Source organism: Erpetoichthys calabaricus, chromosome 5 (genome assembly GCF_900747795.2).
Source record: "Erpetoichthys calabaricus chromosome 5, fErpCal1.3, whole genome shotgun sequence".
Lineage (NCBI taxonomy): Eukaryota > Metazoa > Chordata > Cladistia > Polypteriformes > Polypteridae > Erpetoichthys > Erpetoichthys calabaricus.
In genome coordinates this window covers 829,653-849,546 of record NC_041398.2, presented here as the reverse complement: position 1 = coordinate 849,546, position 19,894 = coordinate 829,653, and the positions used below count along the sequence as shown (strand labels likewise).

The following is a 19,894-nucleotide window of genomic DNA, read 5'->3' as shown; positions in this document are numbered from 1 at the left end:
TAGATAGATAGATAGATAGATAGATAGATAGATAGATAGATAGATAGATAGATAGATAGATAGACACAAAATGGCTCTCGTAGAATCTTTATATAATTAAAGATTTATTCTTCACAAAGTAGTATTCCAAATACACAGACACTCTGTCGAGCCAAAGAAGCCAATCCAAAGCAAACACAGTTTTCAGAACAGAATCCAAAGAGAGTGGTTGAAAAACAAAGCACAGGATGAAAAATTCAGAAAATCACAAAAGCATAAGGCACAGCCAAAAAAACACAAGAATGCAGTAAACTCGCAGAGCACATTCACAATGAAACTGAGGGAGATCCTCAGGATTTATAGGGTGGAAGGGAAGCTGTAAGAGTTGAATTTGAACCCTGCTCAGCTCTCTGTGTGCACCTGGCATGTGTCTGAGTCTCATATCCTTCTGAGCTTATGCTTAAAAGCTGATGCTGTTATTTTATTATTCACTATCATAAATGTATTTCTTGTTACTTTATATAACCCCTTAGGAGAAAATGTTATATTTAGGACATAACCATTCTTCTATAGTACTAAGTTTCTTGTTTTTTGTACCAAGCTGTATCATAAAATGAATTAGGCCATTGTTCTTTAATTTTTTTTTGTAAAGATGTATGCAGCGAAGTTCACACATCTCCTAAAATAAAAATAAGAATGAAAAATATCCATTCAAAAAGTCACATACATCCTTAACAAGCAGGACTATCAATCAAATTGTGGTCATCTAAGGTATCATCATATGAGGCTGTGGGGGAAGATCTGGAATAACTGGAAGAAACCCACTGAGATACTGGAAGAAGGGGTTAACAGCACATGGAAAATGAATGGAGGACAGTGGATCAGAGATTCAGCAGATTCCACCACAAGACAACCTTACTGACATTTGTAATAAAATGTTAAAGCTTAAGTAAAACATTTGGAGGTGTACGTTATGTAAAGTCTGCACTCAGTCAAACAGTGAAGATTCTTAAGCTATGGAGTCTAATAAAACTGAGAAATACCAGAATGAACAAGAGAAGACCATTCTGACCTCCAGAATAAATCAAGAATATGCCAGATCTCCAAATGAGGCATTTTACAGGAAAGGACAGGCTCTCCAATCAGAATGTAACCTCTTGATAACAAAAGAATCTGAACAACTCATCTTTAAATCACAACATCATTATGGTGAACATGGAGAGAAGGCTAATGAGATCTTAGCTCAGCAATCAACAAGCAGAAAGTTTGCAATGCAGAAACAGAAATTTGAATCATAACTGGAGATAAAGTCATGAAGCATAAAAATATAACTCACACATTTAGCAAGTACTATATGTCTTTATATTTTACTCAGTTTAAAGAAGACGAGACACAATCTGAGGAGTTCTTTGATGTAATGCAAATACAACAGCTGGACACTCTTACTACGAAGGAACTGGACAAACCTCAGACACTATCAGAACTATTGGATGCTGTAAACTCACTCCAAAGTGGAAAAAGAGCAGGCCCTGATGGCCACCCAGTGGAATTTTATAAAGAAATTTTCAACTAAGTTAGTTCAATTATTATTAACAAAGTTTACAGAAGGTACAGACAAAAAAATTCTACCTCAAACTGTTCACCAAGAATTAATTCCTGTTTTTTCAAAGACATATAACTATTTATCACAATGTGCAGCATACAGACCAATTTCACTTCTGAATAATATAATAAGACAAAGCCAAACCAGATTTATTAAAGGCTGACAGTTACCTTCAAACCTTCATTTTCTGTTTAATGTAATATACTCATTCATAAAATCTAACACGGCAGAGATCTTATTATCTTTGAAGACAGAGAAAGCCTCTGACTGAGATGAATGGCACTTTTTATTCACCACACTACACATGTTTGCACATTTAACAGCCCACCGGTTATAAGTCACTGGGTTACTGATGTTCTGAACTATTCAGAATTGGAAATAAACAAAGTCTCACTGAGAAGTTCTGTTCAAAGCTTTTTTTAAAATATGGCAAGATCTAATTAATAAAACTTTAGAATAAGCATTCATAGCAGGGGAAAGGATATTATGCCTTTTATTTATTTATTTTCATAAATTATTTTTGGTCCTCTTTTTCTGGGGTGAGGGTGATTCCTGTTTGGTAGTTTTTTTTTTGTTTTTTTTTATTATTTCTTAGTTTGACTTTTAAAGTCATTTCATGTATACATTGAACTTGATTGCATGCAATGCTACTTTCTTGAAACAAAAAAACAAAATTGACCATTAAAAAACTTTGTGCCCGCTGATCTAATTCAGAACATCAGCATCGACCTACAGTGTGAGTTTCTGTTAGTAGAGTTAAGTCCCCTTTAAGTAGCTGATGGAATATCAGAAGACTTTAGGGTTATGCTGTCTGAATCTCCACTGAATAACACCTAGGATTCTCTCAACAGTGACAGGCCATGAAGGACACCACACAACGTCTTCTCTAACTCTCCCTTCTCGTGTCCCTACACATCATCACCAGTGAACCTCTGCTGCTCTTCAAGTTCTCATTTATTTCTCCCCTTTTTGATATGAAGTGTTGTGTTCCTATTCCACTCACCTTCATCTCGTACATTACCTTCCTCGTCTCCTTCAGTGTCTTCTGTCTCTTCTCAAGTCTCCTCTTGATGTCTCTCAGTGTCGCCCCCAGCTGTTTCTGTTTGGACACACAAGAGGACACACGTGGTCAGATCAGAGTTCACATTCACTTTGTGATTTCTTCTTCTCTTTCTGAGTCCTGATATTCTCACAACACATTTGTTTTACATTTCATGACTCAACTTATACTTGAATTAATAAACAGGAATGACAAAAAAGATGAAAAGAAAAAAGTGTGTGTGTGTGTGTGTGTGTGTGTGTGTGTGTGTGTGTGTGTGTGTGTGTGTGTGTGTAATGTTACTCTGAACTGATATAACCCACTTTAGTTTTCTTACTGAATTTATGAAGAGACCCTAACAGCAGCTAAAATCTTCTCCTTCACACAGTTATGGTGATGTCAATTCCCAGAATTCACCCCCTGACTTTATCTTAACTACCAAGTTACAGTCAGAAGTTCTCAGACTCTGAGCAGGTGAACTCCTGACTTGGTTTATGGTCACTCAGGTGGAGGTGATGCTTTGTCCAGATTGTTGTATCCATGGAGAGCTTCCTCTGGTACACCTGAAGAACATTCAGTTTGCTTTTCTTTCTTCTAACAGATTCTTTTTCTCTCTCTTGTCCTTTTCTGTTTGTGGCTGTGGGCTGCACTGCAGTTTACTGTTTTTGAGGTTTCACTCCTACTGGTTTTCTTTTGCTGGAAAAAAATGTACACCTGCTGTGTTAAATGAGATCACTTGATTTCCTCCTTCAGAAATCACTAGAGATGTTGTATGTGGGGTCTCTCTTACTGGTGCACTTTGATTTTCTTAACAGGCAGGACTGAATGTGACACCCACGTCCAACTCTGCTACAGGTGGTCTTCAGTTCTTACAGTCTGGCACTACGTTACCCTTTGGAGTAGAAGAGATCATTTAGCCTTTGTGATGTCCACAATAAGGGTCTTACTACAGGGCAGAAGCTAATCCAGGCAGATAGTGGTCAGAGATCAGAGTTCTAGCGCCTCCAAAAGTTTATAAAGGAAGGAGTGGACTTGATGCTGTAGGTGTCTTGGATGCACAGAAATCCAGTATTTTTACTGCTAATTCCTGCTAAGTGTTGTCCATCAAGTTGAGGTTTGGATCTTTCTTCAGTCACAAAGTGATAAAGAGTGACATACTGAGACATCACTGGGTGTCATTTGCTGTGGTTGATCAGACTGATCAGATGACACCCAAAACTGTCATGGAGAGTCCTGGTGAAGTGAACTGACATCTGAGCTGACGTTACGAGTCAATAAAAGAGGGGCAGGTGGTGGCAGCTTCAGAAATTGAGCTTCTGACCAAGCAATGTCATTCTGTCCTACAAGTGGATGTCTGTCTGAGGAATCTGAGGAATTGATTTTTGTTAAAGAATCCAAATCAACTGATACACAAACAATAGAAAATATAAATAGATAAAGAATTAGGTGTTGATATTAGTGACCTGATTCACATTAAACCGAAAAATATCAGACCACTTCACAGACTTCACTGTAGTTTAAGATGTTGGTTTCTAAACACGTCTTCACCTGTGAACTGAGCTCTTTTAATATTACAGTGAGGACTCAGCCACATTTGTGTCACTTACTGAGACCTGCCAGAGCCAATGTGACACTACAATATTCCTTTATTTGAAGAAGCTCCAAATGGTGGACTGAAGTTAAGTGTCTTTATCTGAACTTACTGTACATTGTGGTTGTGTGGAAGTGAAGGGGGATTTTAAAACTGACTATGATGGTCAGACTTACACTTCTAGCAAGTTCTTTACACTCCTGCTGGACTTGTTAGAGTTTTATGAAAGCTCAGAGTCTTTGTCATGATCATACATTAGGTGGGATTATCACTCAGGGGTTTGACATTCATAATGTCCTTAATGCTACAATAAATAAAATGATCTCTAATCACTAATGAAGTGCATGATTTGATATTTCATTAAAATAAGAAAATCTACACAGGAATAGTATATTGAAAGTTTTGAGCTGAATTTATTGTTAATTATCTTACACTTAACTCTGGAGAACAACATAGATTAACATGTGACTATGACGTGTCTCTTAAAAGGCCTTGAGATCAACTCAAATTTAACTTTAAACTCTTTAATAATGGACAAACCAGACAAAATCAAACAACCCGCTAAACACACGTACCACGTGTCTCTATTGATGTGTCAAGCCTTGTGTTGAATTACGTTTATAATGACATCGCATGGTCATTTACTACGCTTACACTGGCCAACGGTAACATCATCTCGCTAAGAACACCTCATGAGGGTCCGAATGTCAGACATTTCTATGAGTAGCCCACATGACGCTCGCACCCTGCCAGTGGACAGTTGTGGTCTGCAGGTTGGAGTTTGAACTTCACTGCCTGAGATGCTCAAAGAGAAACTGATCAGAGCACAAAGAACGTCAACTCAGTTTAATGAGAGCACTCGGCTCACTCGACTGTCCATTAATAACTTTGGGGGTCTCATCCTGGACTGTTTCATGTCTTACACACAGTGTCACCAGGATAGGCTCCACAGCCCCCTGCTATCTATAAATATGACATTTACATTTTTATATTCATTTGCTTGGCAGATGCTTTTATCCAAAGCGACTTACAAAAGCGGTAAACATAATCGAGTAACATTAGGCCTGGGCCTGTTTGTTCAGCACGTGTAGCAGGACAGGTAATACAAGTCGATTGCCACGAGTGAGAAGATGTGACAAATAACAAATATCACCGGCCAACACACATTCTGGTGCCTCAAATGTCAGACCTGTTTCTTTGTATATTTGACCTGCTGATTCCTAAAATGACCCCAGTTTTCACCTATCAGCTCTAGTTTTTAGGGTACAGAACATATGCCATATACCACTCTTCACTCAGCTCGCCCATAAAACATCAGGATATTTTAATGTAGTGTTTAAATTAATATCTTTAAAGCATGAAGGAAACCTATTAAACATTAAAAGAAAAGCGTATGACATGAAAATCTATTTTATACTAAACGTAGAGATTTATGATACAAACTTTCCAGTCATTCGACACACAAGAAGCTCCTTTTGAAAGACTTCAGAGAGTGGGACACGCCAGGACAATCCCGCAGAACATTCCAACAATAGCCGGCCATCATGTGTGCATCCCATCTTCCTTGGTATCTGACTTCCATTGTTTTATGTTTTGGTGAAATCTCTCACTTTGCTGTTCGCTTAAGTCACCAGGGTTCTCTGGAAAGCCACCTAAGTGACTGTGCAGATGATGGACTTTAACACTCCGGTGACAGCCAGGCCTGTTGAAGTGAAAGAGCACGTCCTCGACTAAGTGTGTGTAGTTGTCTGCCTTCTTGTTGTAAAGAACGTTTATCACAACAAGAACAAATGAAGACCAGGCCTGTGATTCGATGTCAGTCATTGATGCTATGAAATGTGGGTCCTTTAGAAGATGTCTGATCTGTGGACCATCGCACAGTCCTGCCCTTCAGTTATTCTGTGGTAAGTCCAGGTAACTTATCTTATGCACTACTGTATGTATTTAATGCACCAACTGTCTTTATTCAAAGCCTTTACAAATTGTGTCATCAGGCCTAGCTATATATGATTCTGTCTCGTGCTACCAAAGGTTCATTGATTACATTTTGTACTCCAGCCACCACATATTCCCTCGGAGGCCAATCTTTTGGATGTAAAACTCCAGTTGGATATAAAATGAGATATGTGATATGTAAACACTCACTATATCTGCTAACTTGTACACAAAAACACAAACCAGATAACAGAAGAACAAGTTTAAAAACTCGTTAGAATTTCAATTTCTCATTATGACATCCTGATTCTACAGAAGTGACCTTTAAAGAGCTGACTACAATTTTATAAATTCAATCATATCTAAGAAACTAGAGCTGATGTAGTCTGTCCAATGCAATTTTCTGAATCAGCCCCCAAATGACCCCAGGAACAGGCCTAAAAACGAAGACACCAAGAAAACAAACTTACTTTGTTAGGCTGTGTAATCATAGCTCATAATCAATAAGTCAATTAAACTTAAACAACAAGTTAATGGAAAACATTTATACTATCAGTCTGACATGTTCACAGCACAGATGGGCCTTCAGTTATTTCTTAAATACATTGAGGGGGTCAGCAGTACGGGTGAAGGTGGGCAGCTCGTCCCACCAAGTGGGAACTACACAGGAAAAGAGTCGGGATTGAGACCTGATAACACGCAGAGGTGACATCACCAGACGCTGTTCACTGGCAGACCGAGTGGGAGAGAAGGAGCAGAGGACTTCAGCAGGGTCTCCATACACTCAGGATCTGACGCACTGACTACTCTGTTGGCAACAGTGAGGGTCTTAAGATGGATGAATGGATTTCTTTGTCACACTACATTACAAATCCCCTAACTCCTGTCATTCATTTTGTTTTCATCAAACACTAAACTCCACTCACCTCTTTTCCTTCTCTTTCCATCTTCAGCTCGACCTTTTCATGACCATCATGTTCAGTCACCGCACACATTAAGCAGATACACGTCTCATCATTTCTGCAAAACATCTCCAGACTTTTCTGATGTTTCTCACAGAGTTTCTCCTTCAGATTTCCATCAGGATCAACCAGCTTGTGTCCCTTCCAGGCCGCTCCTTCATAGTGAGGCTGCAGGTGAGTCTGACAGAAAGAGGCCATGCAGGTTAGACAGGACTTCACCGCTCTGAACTTCTTCCCAGTACAGACGTCACACTCCACATCTTCAGGGCCAGCATAATTCTGAGATAGAGGAGGACTGAATGTCGTCTTCTTTAATTTCTTGATGACTTCATTCAGCAGATTATTTCTTCTCAGAGCAGGCCTCGTAGTGAAGTTCTCTCTGCACTGAGGACAGCTGCACTCTTGGCTCTGATCCCAGCAGTCCGTGAGGCACTTCAGACAGAAATTATGACCACAGTGGATGGTGACGGGGTCAGTCAGGGTGTCCAGACAAATCGAGCAGGTGAACTCATCCTGTAATCCACACAGCGGGGCTTCAGCCATCGTCAGTCTGAGGAAAGGCAGGCAGAGAGAATCAGTCAGACAAACAAGGAAGTGACTTGTGAAGAAACCAAAGTGAAAGTTTGTCTGTGCTCAGTGAGGAGGAGGAGATTTAAAGAGAAATCTGAGAGCTCACAGAGAGAACTTCTGAGGAGACACTGAGGGTGAACAGTTAATGTGAGACAGGAGCTCAGAGAGTGAAGACCACAAAGTGACAGAAGAGATGACCTGTCGCAGGGGGTCTGCTAAAGTTTAATTCACATCAGAATTTCTTATTTATTTATTATGTGGTATAGCAGGTCCGTTGCTTCAAAAAAAACTTGGCCAGTTTTTAAAACAAGAAAGCCATGTCAGTCTCTGTGGACACGATTACTCAATCGCAGGGAGTTAATGAGGTAATTGGGGCGAGTGCGGGTGTGATTGTTCTCAGTTGCTTCATCAGCTTCCCACGGTGACGTATATGTATGGGCCAACACAAGGGGAGAGGGGGAGAAAGATATGAAAGAACAGATCAGAAGACGGAGGTTAAAAGACGTGAAGGGCAGGCGATCAGGACACCTGCATGGAGAAGGCAGCATGAGCTGGGGTTCTGTGACGGGACACAGGCAGAGGCGCTCTAGGGGCTGCGGTTTGCCCCACTGAATAATCGTGTAGAGTGGGGTGAGCAGGACAGAAGACCTCCCAATGGATCCGAGGGGCGACTGTGTGAGTGCGAAGGAAGATGAGAGGTGTGCCGACCTCGGCTGTGCAGTGTGGAGTCGGCCAAGATGGAGGTCGGCAGAAAGGAGTTCGTGCTGCAGAGTCTCACGAGTGATGGGTGAGCCGGGGAGACAGAAGGAAGTTGGCTGAGATCACGTGACGAGAGACCCTGCATTTGTATCTTCGATTTTAACGGATTTACTTCTTATGGATTTTATATCCACTTTTCACTGGTTTGAAAGATTTATTTGTGTATTTTTTTAATAACACTGCGCATATGGACACTTTGGATTTTACTTTTGACTGTTTTTCAATAAAAGCACTCGAGCACTTTCCACCATCCCCTGACTTCAATGAGATTTGTCCGCTCATCTCGGTCATAACTATTGATGGTGTTGGTTCAACAGACTCCTATGTGGGAAGAGGGAGTCTGGAGGGGCCGTCATCGTCACATATTACATACTGAAGTCCACATCAGAGTCCATGTCAGTCCTCTTTATTAGTCAAAGTGTCCATCCCATAATAAGTTCTCACTTCCTGCTTATCAGAGTTGTGTGAATGTTGTTGGTGAGGAGAATCGACTGACTGATGTTAATCCACTCAAATAATGAATTTTAGTTTATGTCTTTGTCCATGCCAGTAATTTATCAGATTATTCAGTAAAGACCCCACCTGTTAGACTCTCTTAAGGTAACTGAAGACCACTCAGTCTAAGAAACAGAATCATAGGATTCATTAATAAACACAAGGATTGTAGAAATATGAAAACTTCAAAATTGATAAGAGACAGGACACCAGACAGACAGGACACCAGACAGACAGACAGACAGACAGACACGGACACACACACGTCACACACAGCAGGCGCTCGCCGCTCTCGGCTCCTTCACAGTTTTTCAGATTTTCTTGGTTTTTCAAGTCGTTTTATCTCAGGATTTGTGAGACTTAATCACATCTGTTGAACAGACTCGTCTACTCCTGCACCCTACGATTAACACACACAGATCCGAGTCACACAATTGGGTATAAGTGATGCCCTGATGCCAGTCCCGCTCAGATTCATTCCACTTAAGTACATAAGAGTGACCCCTCCAGCCTGTCACTCTCAGTGTCCCACACTGGCACTCGCTGTCACCAGTACTAACAAATGTACAGATGTCTCTGAGACACATGAAGGCTCGTATAACATTTGGTTTTATGCCAGTTCCCAGTCAAGGGAGTCTCACTTCTGCCGCCGTTGCCCTTCTGTAGCCAGCAGACACACCACATGCACTTCAGATCAGGTCATCTACCTCAGCCTAAGCATATTCAGGCCTGGCCAGTACTTGGATTGGAGACCATCTAGGTAAAGCTTGGGTGTCTGCTAGAAGAGGTGTTGGTGAGGTCAATAGGAGGCTTACCCGGTGGTCTGAATGTGGATCCCAATGCCCCAGTGCAGTGACGAGGACACTGTGCTGTAGTAATGGTGCTGTCCTTCAGATTTCAATTTCAATTTTAATTCTTTATTGTCATGTGTACAAGTCCCATGTATAATGAAATGCTTGCTTGCATGTGCCCCCGCAGACAGTGAACATAAAGAAAAACAAACACACAATAAATAAATGAATATAAATAAGTAAATAAATCAAACCAGAATCCTAGGAATAAATAGAGACAGTGGCAGAAGTACATGTGCAGGTAGCAGTGGAGGTGACACAAGGTTACTGATTGTTCACGAGTCTGACTGCAGTTCGGTAGAAGCTGTTCCTGAACATGGAGGTGTGCGTCTGAATGGACTTTAGTGGCTTCCTCGATGGGAGGAGTGTGAAAAGTGACAGTGCAGGGTGGCTGGGGTCCTGCCTGATACGAGTCACTTTCCTGAGACAGCGTGTAGTGTGGATGTCATGGATCGCAGGGAGCTGTGTGCCCGTGATCTGCTGTGCTGTGTTCACCACCCGCTGTAGAGCTCTGCAGTCCTGAACTGAGCAGTTGCTGTACCAGGATGTGATGTGTCCTATCAGGATGGACTCCACAGTACACCTGCAGAATCTGCACAGGGTTGTGGGGGACATCGGGCTTTACTCAGTCTCCTGAGGAAGTAGAGGCGTTGTTGGGCTTTCTTGACTACTGCCGCAGTGTGACTTGACCATTTAAGGTCATCAGAGAGGGTGACTCTGAGGAACCTAAATCTGCTGACCTGCTCCACAGCCTCACCTCCGATGTACATGGGGCTGTGCTCTGTTGCCTGTTTGCGGAAATCCACAATCATAAAGATGTTTTGGCTAAATTGCCCTCCAAGGCCTTGTCACTGTGTCCCCCTAATTGTCCCCTCTCTCTCATTAGCTAACTGTTTCTCTCACCACTTCACATCTAATAGCTCATGTCTGGTGAGCATACTGACACAAAAATGTCTGCTGTCACATCATCAGGTGGATGCTGCACATTAGTGGTGGTTGAAGTGGCTCCCCACTCACTGTGTTGAAGAGCTTTGAGTAGTGAGAAAAGCACAATAAAAATATAAAGAATTATTATTATTATTCAAGTGCTTCCTCTCAGCGTTGATAACACCCTGGGCAAGAAAGCAGCAACTTCCAACATCTGGTGACCTAATATTTACTTCAGGCACTCAAGAAATAAAGACAAGTATAGAAATGTCAAAGGAGCCAAACTGAAAGTGGAAGTTCAAGATCGACATTATATTTTCTTCAGCAAAGAAGAAGCTGAAAAAGAACTAAAGAAGCTGTTTCCGACACTTTTTTGAAAGTTAATAAAGAGCCGTATTCTATCAAGGCACGGGAAGGACCTATGATCTGATCGCTGGATCCATGTTTAAAGAGACTGGTATTATAATTATACATCCCTTATTTTCTTTTTTTTTTATTATCTGGACTTTATATGTTATATGTTTATGTTTTAATCAGAGTTATAGAGTTATAGACGTGAGTGTGAAAATGTGGAAGTGATTAAAGTAGGATTCGTTTTATTTTTTATTTATTTTTTTATTTATTTTTTTTAATTTTACTATACCTTAAAGTAGACTGTTTAACTTCATACCCTTGGTTTATTGCTTGTTCTACTATTTATACTATTACCATTATACTATTACAGTAGGAATTACCAGGTTTATCCTAGACTAGTTTTTAAAATCATTCCCAGGGTTGTTGTTTTTTTTTTTTTTTTTTTTTAAATCTTAATATCTTAACTTAAAAGCGCTGAAGATTATTTCAAGCTTAAATATTGTTAATGAGAACATTTTCGGCAGATAGTATTAAGAATTTAATTGCAAAAGATATCTCTGTTTTAATTCTCTAACGCCGCTGCAGGGTGGGGTTTGTTCTGTTTTGGACGTGCTCTGTCTCTTCGTATGTCAGAGGACTGGGACATCGCGAAGTGGGATCTAGCCTCATGTGGGGAGGCAAAATGGGGGGGTGGGGGGATAAAGGGGGGAGAGAAGGAGAGCAGGTTATATCTAATCTATTCTTATAATCCTTATAATTATAAATATCAATGCAACAACAGGCTAAAATGCAACAACTCATGGGGAATCTTGAAACTAAGATTAAAACTGCAATATTACCAATTAAAACTATAAATGACATTAAAAACTCAGAATCAATGTCTCCATGATGGGACAGTTAACTTTGTGAGCTGGAATGTTAAAGGCCTGAATCACGAATTAAAGAGAAAGAAAGTATGCTCTCACCTAACAGGCTTAAACGCTAAAATAGTATTTTTACAGGAGACCCACTTACTAACCAAGGATCAGTTCAGATTACAAAAAGGCTGGACTGGCCAAATGTTCCATTCTAGCTTTATAAAGAAAACTAGAGGGGTGGGAATTCTCATACATAGAACAGTTCCATTTGTAGCATCAGAGGTAGTGTCGGACCCTGAAGGGAGATATGAGATGGTCATGGGCAACTTATATAACAGTAAAATGATTTTGATAAATGTTTATGCACCCAATGTTGATGATAAGGAATTCATGCAAAATCTATTTACATCCATTCCCAATGTGAACACTCATAAAATTATAATGGCTGGGGACTTTAATTGTGTTTTAAATCCACTCTTAGATAGGACTCCTGTGACAGGGGGGACGACATCTAAAACTGCAAAGATAATTACACAGTTTTTAAATGATCACAACTTATCAGACCCCTGGAGGTTTCTTAACCCAAACTCAAGAACATATTCGTTCTACTCACCAGTGCATTATAGCTACTCAAGAATTGATTATTTTTTTATAGATAATAATATCCTGCCTACAATTAAATCATGCAAATATGACACAATTGTTATCTCTGACCATGCCCCTCTAGTCTTGGAGCTAAAATCAATAAGCCCCTCATACTCACCTCGCAGATGGCGTCTTAACCCTCTTTTATTGGCAGACGAGAACTGCACAGAATTTATATCCAAACAAATCAGCTTCTTCCTAGAGACAAACACGTCCACAGAGGTTTCTGCAGGAACACTCTGGGAAACTCTAAAGGCCTTCTTAAGAGGCCAGATTATTTCATATCTTTCCCATAGAAATAAATTAGAAACCAAGAAAGTGTCAGAGCTAAGAAATGAAATTACTAGAATAGATGAAGAACAAGCCAGGCGTCCAAGTGAAGCTCTTCACAGGAAAAGGCAGGCCCTGCATACAGAACTTAACATCTTAACAACTAAAGAAACTGAACAACTTATTTATAAGTCTAGACAGCATTACTATGAACACGGAGAAAAAGCTAATAAGCTTTTAGCTCAACAAATTCATAAACAAGAAGTTCACAATGCAATACCAGTAATCACCAACAAGAATGGAGAAGAAATCATCGACCATAATAAAATAATGCACACATTTAGAGATTACTATAAGTCTTTATATTCCACTGAGCCCAAAGAAGACAACACACAATCTAATGCATTTCTGGATAATTCACAAATACCACAAATAGATGCTTTAAGTGCTGAGGAACTGGATAAACCTCTAACGCTAACAGAATTACTAGACGCTATAAAGTCACTACAAAGCGGGAAATCATCAGGCCCTGATGGTTACCCCGTAGAGTTTTATAAGAAATTCTCCACTCAGCTAGTTCCACTCTTATTGGTAACATTTACAGAAGCTAAAGACCACCAAATACTACCTCAAACATTTCGACAAGCATTAATCACCGTCTTTCCTAAACAAAATAAGAACTTGTTACAATGTGCATCATATAGACCAATTTCACTCCTGAATAATGATGTTAAGATACTCTCAAAAATCCTAGCTAGAAGGATGGAGAAAGTGCTGCCCTCGGTAATATCACAAGATCAAACTGGATTTATTAAAGGCCGACATCTATCTTCAAATCTCCGACGCTTGTTTAATGTTATATATTCACCAGCAAAATCAAACACCCCAGAGATATTACTATCATTAGACGCAGAAAAGGCATTTGACATGATCGAATGGAATTACCTTTTCACTGCATTGGAGAAATTTGGGTTTGGCCCGAATATTTGTGCTTGGATCAAACTACTGTATACCAGTCCAGAAGCTTCAGTTTGTATTAATAAAATTTGCTCAGACTACTTTAAACTAGAACGTGGTACCAGACAAGGATGTCCCTTGTCGCCACTGTTGTTTGCAATCACTATTGAACCACTGGCGGTTCACTGCCGAAATTCTTATCAGATAAAGGGGATTGTCAGAGAAGGACTGGAACAGAAAATTTCTCTATATGCAGATGATATGGTCTTATATATATCAGACCCAGAAAACACTGTCCCTGCTGTTTTAACAGCACTAACAGAATTTCAAAAGATATCTGGTCTTAGAATTAATCTGAATAAAAGTATACTCTTTCCAGTGAACTCACAAGCATATAATATTAAATTAGACACCCTACCTTTTACCATAGCAGATCAGTTTAAATACCTAGGGGTAAATATCACAAGTAAACATAAAGCTCTTTATCAACAAAATTTTGGCGTCTGTATGGAAAAAATTAAGCAAGACTTGCATAGATGGTCAACCCTTCATCTCACTCTAGCCGGAAGAATTAACATTGTTAAGATGAATATTCTTCCTAAACTTCTCTTTTTATTTCAAAACATTTCAATATCAATAAATCGTTTTTTAAACAGTTAGATTCAACAATAACCTCATTCATTTGGAACTCAAAACACCCACGTATCCGAAGAGTGACCCTACAAAGACCTCAGGCAGAAGGTGGCATGGCTTTACCTAATTTTCAGTTTTATTACTGGGCAGCAAACATACAAGCCATAAAAACCTGGACACAAATAAATGCACATACCCAGGCTTGGTCTGCAATAGAAGTAAAATCCTGTAGTACTTCTTTATACTCCCTGCTCTGCTCTCCAATAAATGAAAGTTATCGCAAATATACTAATAACCCAATTGTGCTTTACTCACTCAGAATATGGAACCAAATTAGGAAGCATTTTAAGATGGAAAATCTTTTATCAGTGGCACCTCTGCAAGAGAACCACCTCTTTCAACCTTCGCAAGTATATCCAGTTTTTAATACCTGGAAAAGTTTTGGGATTAAAATGCTCAGAGATCTTTATATAGACAACATATTTACATCTTTTGAACAATTACGTTCAAAATTTAACCTCCCAGCTACACATTTCTTTTACTATCTTCAAATTAGAAATTTTGTTAAACAGAAATTGCCCGATTTCCCCCACCTTGCACCCTCCACAATGCTGGAAAAAATACTGCTCAATTCCGAGGAAACAAACACTATTTCCGCAATATATAAAATCTTATTAGAGTCTCTACCTTTCAAAGATCCAAGAGGACATTGGGAAGAAGATCTCTTAATCAATATATCAGAAAAGGAGTGGAAGGTAGCAAAGCAGAGAATTCACTCGAGTTCTATATGCGCAAAGCATAGAATTATTCAACTAAAAATTATATATCAAGCTCATCTGTCTCGCTTAAAACTGTCCAAAATGTTTCCAGGCCAGGATCCAACCTGCGAGTGCTGCAACCAAGCTGCTGCCTCACTGGGTCACATGTTCTGGGCCTGCACCAAACTAACATCATTTTGGACAAAAATTTTTAAGTGCCTCTCAGACAGCCTTGGGGTCACAATCCCTCCTAACCCACTAACAGCTGTGTTTGGTGTCCTTCCAGATGGACTGGAATTGGAGAAGGACAAGCAAACAGTGATTGCATTCACTACACTCTTGGCACGCAGACTTATTTTGTTAAATTGGAAGAATCCTAATTCTCCTCTGATAAGTCAGTGGGAAACCGATGTTTTATATTATTTGAAATTGGAAAAAATCAAATTTTCAGTTAGAGGATCTGTACAAAATTTTTTCAAAACTTGGCAGGATTTAATCAATATTATTTTAGAATAAGAGAAATAACTATTATTGCATTTAACTCCCTTCTCCATCTCTTATTTATATAGATATTTACTTCTCCCCTTCTTTTGTCTAATGTTGCCTTATTAAAAAGCGTAAAGAAATTTTCCTTTAGCTAAGCTCTCCTTCTCAGGGGTGGGGTTTGATTTGTTTTCAAATTTGTTGGGTTATAAATTGATCTGTTTGTATGGAATGATTACAATGAAAATTAATAAAATAAAAAATATAAAAAAAAAAAAAAAAAAAAAAAAAAAAAGAAATGTCAAAGGAATGTGACATTTAATAATCTGGAATGAAATATAAGTGATCAGTATGGACCTCAGCGTTATCATCTGCAGTGCACCACCTATTGGAATGTAATTCATGTATTAATAAAATGCATTATATTTGCCATTCCAACAGATGGCATATTACAAACATCTGTAGTAATAGAATGTATGGAATGTTGGAATGACAAATAACAATGTGTATGTCTCTGTTATATACAACTTAGTATGGGATTTGTAAAAGCCATGTTAATGTTTGAGATGTGCCATCTGTTGGAATGATGAATTTAACACAGATGTCTCTGTTACACACCATTTGGCGTTGGATTTGTAAAAGCAGTGTTAATATTTGTGATGTACCATTTGCTGGAGTGACAAATGCAATTAATTTTATTACTACAAATGTTTGGGTTGTGCAATCTGTTGGAATGAGAGAGACATAGGAATCGAATTGACACGCAGATTAACGGACACAGAGACACTTGTCCTTTTATTAAGGTGGAGAATGTTGACAATTTTCATTAGGGATCAATATGCTTTATTATTAGTTTTAGTGCTATTAGCTATGTAAAGTGTAGTCCTGAGGTAACTTTAAAAGGACACCATTGATTTCAGCAGAAGGGCCCTGGCCTGCCAGCCTTTTCACAGGCAGATGTTGTTTTGTGAACGCCGGTGCTGAGCCGCTCACTGACAGAAGACAAACAAACTGCAGGCCGGGCCTTTGGCTGTGTGAGTACTGGGCAGGCTCTTAGGCTGGCACATCAAACATAGAAGCACTTAATGGCATTTACATTTATGAGGGCTCAGTAATACTCTGGGCATTAACGTTACAATAAAACACATTCTGATATCTACCTAGTCTGAGCTACTGTATATAGGGGTTAAGAGCTGATTATTGAAGGTTACGGACCTTTCACTGCATATCGATGTCCGTGAAGTTAGCAGCAGCTTAGCCCTGACAGACGAGTGAGCAGCGGAGCGCCAAGAATGAACAGCACCGCTGTGTGCGTTTGTAGGCTTTTATATGAGACACACAGATATATGTGAGATTAGCATTTAGGTTTATATGACAAGGTCTCTTTGTATGTCCTAATGATAATAAATAAAGTTACAGCAGAACATATTAGCTTATTTAATCAGTTGTTAAACGCTTGTCTGTTTTCCTTCTTTCAAGCCCAAAGCTCCGTGTCGAGGCTGTCCGCAGTTTGGCCCTCATCTGTGAAGCTGCGCGCTGCCGCTTACCGGCACAGTTGCCATTTATTTTAGCCTTACAGCAGTGTGGCTCAACCTGTGAGGCGCGAGATATCTACAAGGGGGTCGCGAAGAAAAATGGAAATCGAAGAAGAAGCTATCTGTTAAAACAAACTCGTTTATTACAACTGTTTATGGTAGTAAAATCACACCGAGTATGTGGACCATCGGCTCTGTGGTATTCGTGTAAAGGACCGCGTGTCGTGAAAGAGCCGAGTCTTTGTAGTGAACGAGAAGAGCCGAGTCCCGTCGGGGAGAGCCGAGTCTTCAGCCACAGAGAATCCATGTAGGCAGGGGCGGGATTTTATTTTGAAGGACACACCACGCGGCCAATCACAAGCAAAGGCTGACTAGGATCATACCATAATGTGAAAGAAGGAAGGGGGATAGACACTCCGAAGACAGCGAGTGTAGTGGTACAGGCCAGGTACACAGAGCCACAGGGAGACGGGCAGTCTGGTTAAAATGCAAAGGCGTCAGGAAAATGTGAAGAAAAGAGCGACAAGTGAAAAAGAAGCAGCATCTGACTTCATTTCAATGATATTAGAGACTGCAAAGCTGAGTGCAGAATTTGTAAAATGAAAATATCCGTAAGAGCAGAGCAGAGTCAGCAGCAAACCTGCACAGACATCTAAGAAGCGCTCAGCTCGCCGTCTCTCCTCCATCTGCCATCCACTGACCCGTAAAAAGTGTCCTGTTTTGAGCCAAGAACTTCTGCTGCAGCATCCACTGTCTTGCCTAAAACTGCAGGTATATCACAGCTTTCTGTCACTCAAACAAAATAAGCACATTTATTCCTAAACAAATGACCGCAGCCAGACAGATAAGTGTCGACGAGGAGCTGCTAAAATGATAGCCCGTGACTTTCAGACATTTCCATTGTGGAGGACAAAGGATTTAAAACTTTTCTTCAGGCCTTAAACTCCATGTATGTTCTCCCAGTAGAAACTCCTCATCCCAAACAATTATTCCAGGACTATATAACACGGAGCGTGCATTGTGACGAGACAGGGTCTAAAAAGCTTCAGCAGTTTGCCTGACAACTGACTGCCGGACATCCAGAACGACCTGCTCAGACGTGTCTGTCACTTGTCACTTTATTGGAAACTTTAAGATGACATCCTGCCTTCTTAGCTGTTGTGAGTTTACTGAGAGACGAACTGCAGAAAACCTGGCAGAGGAGCTGCTGAGAGTGACAACAGAGTGACAAGTAGACGAGCCAGTGTCGTGCTGTGTTACTGTATATATATACTGTATGTCACGTGGAGAGGCCTGTCCGCCGTCAGCAGACATCAGAATTCAAGTGCAGTCCTCTCTCTCACCGTTAGACGGCACTTCTGGAATCGCTAATATGTCACTTATTGTTTTAGAAATAAGACGTGATAGTATTCTTAGGAGTAGATAGATAGATAGATAGATAGATAGATAGATAGATAGATAGATAGATAGATAGATAGATAGATAGATAGATAGATAGATACTTTATTAATCCCAATGGGAAATTCACATTCTTCAGCAGCAGCATACTGATACAATAAATAATATTAAATTAAAGAATGATAATAATGCAGGTGAAAAACAGACAATAACTTTGTATAATGTTAAATATTAACGTTTACCCCCCCCCCCCCCCCCCCCGTAAGGTGGTCAAACCTGTTAAAAAAGTTGTTCATTTGGTTTGCTCTCTTCACGTCTCTCTCAATGGTGGTACCCCGCTTTGAGCTGCAGCCAGTGATCATCTTCATCCCATCCCACACTTCCTTCATGCTGTTATTCTGCAACTTCTGCTCCAGCTTTCTCCTGTACTGCTCCTTCGCCGCCCTGAGTTGGACTCGGAGTTCCTTCTGCACGCGCTTGAGCTCATGCTGATCACCGCCTTTTAAAGCCCTTTTCTTATGATTCAAAAGGCCCTTGATGTCACTTGTAATCCATGGCTTGTTGTTAGCATAGCAGCGTACTGTTCTTACTGGAATTACAATGTCCATACAGAAGTTGATGTAGTCAGTAGTGCAGTCAACAACCTCCTCAATGTTCTCACTTTGAGATCCCTGCAGGATATCCCAGTCTGTAGTTCCAAAACATTCTCTCAGAGCATTGTCAGCCTCCGGAGTCCACTTCCTGAATGATCGTGTGGTTACAGGTAGGACTCTCACTTTTGGTTTATAGTGAGGCTGAAGCAGAACCAGGTTATGATCTCCTTTCCCAAGCGCAGCCAGCGGGGTGGCACTGTATGCGTCTTTAACGTTTGCATAAAGTAAATCAATAGTCTTATTTCCCCGAGTGTTGCAGTCCACATACTGGGAGAATGCAGGTAATGTTTTGTCCAGCGTCACATGGTTAAAGTCTGGAGATGACAGTATTTAGTGGATGCAGTGGATTCTCCATAATTGATAGGAGCCTGCTGAGCGCCCTTCGCTCTGCCACAGATGTTAAACTGTCCAGCTCCATGCCAACAATAGAGCCTGCCTTCCTCACCAGTTTGTCCAGGCGTGAGGCGTCTTTCCTCTTAATGCTGCCTCCCCAGAACACCACTGCGTAGAAGAGGGCGCTCGCCACAACTGTTTGATAGAACATCTGCAGCATCTTATATTTATAGGTCTGCACCATCTGCACACAGTCACCTTTGATGATCACTGGGTCTATGAGGGGTCTGGGCCTCCTAAAATCCAC

At 40.3% G+C, this 19,894-nt stretch overlaps 3 protein-coding genes across 6 annotated transcripts in view; 1 reads left to right on the top strand and 2 right to left on the bottom strand.

Moving 5' to 3' along the window:
* Nucleotides 1–19,894, bottom strand: part of LOC114651549 (tripartite motif-containing protein 16-like) — a 451,159-nt gene that overhangs the window by 8,890 nt on the left and 422,375 nt on the right. The window contains exons 1-2 of one of the 2 annotated variants that reach the window (XM_028802821.2): nucleotides 7,074–7,759; nucleotides 2,586–2,681 (exon numbers count right to left, since the gene is read on the bottom strand). The exons of the other annotated variant lie outside the window; for it this stretch is intronic. Of the exons in view, the coding sequence (XP_028658654.2) occupies nucleotides 2,586–2,681; nucleotides 7,074–7,652 (675 nt within the window). The 5' untranslated portion in view covers nucleotides 7,653–7,759. Of the gene's footprint in view, nucleotides 1–2,585; nucleotides 2,682–7,073; nucleotides 7,760–19,894 lie in introns of those variants that run through there. 2 annotated transcript variants of the gene reach the window in all.
* The window catches only part of LOC114651545 (gastrula zinc finger protein XlCGF57.1-like), a 458,276-nt gene that overhangs the window by 358,407 nt on the left and 79,975 nt on the right, over nucleotides 1–19,894 (bottom strand). The window lies entirely within an intron of this gene.
* LOC114652442 (gastrula zinc finger protein XlCGF26.1-like) overlaps nucleotides 1–19,894 on the top strand; it is a 188,562-nt gene that overhangs the window by 128,867 nt on the left and 39,801 nt on the right. The gene's annotated exons all lie outside the window — the stretch shown is intronic.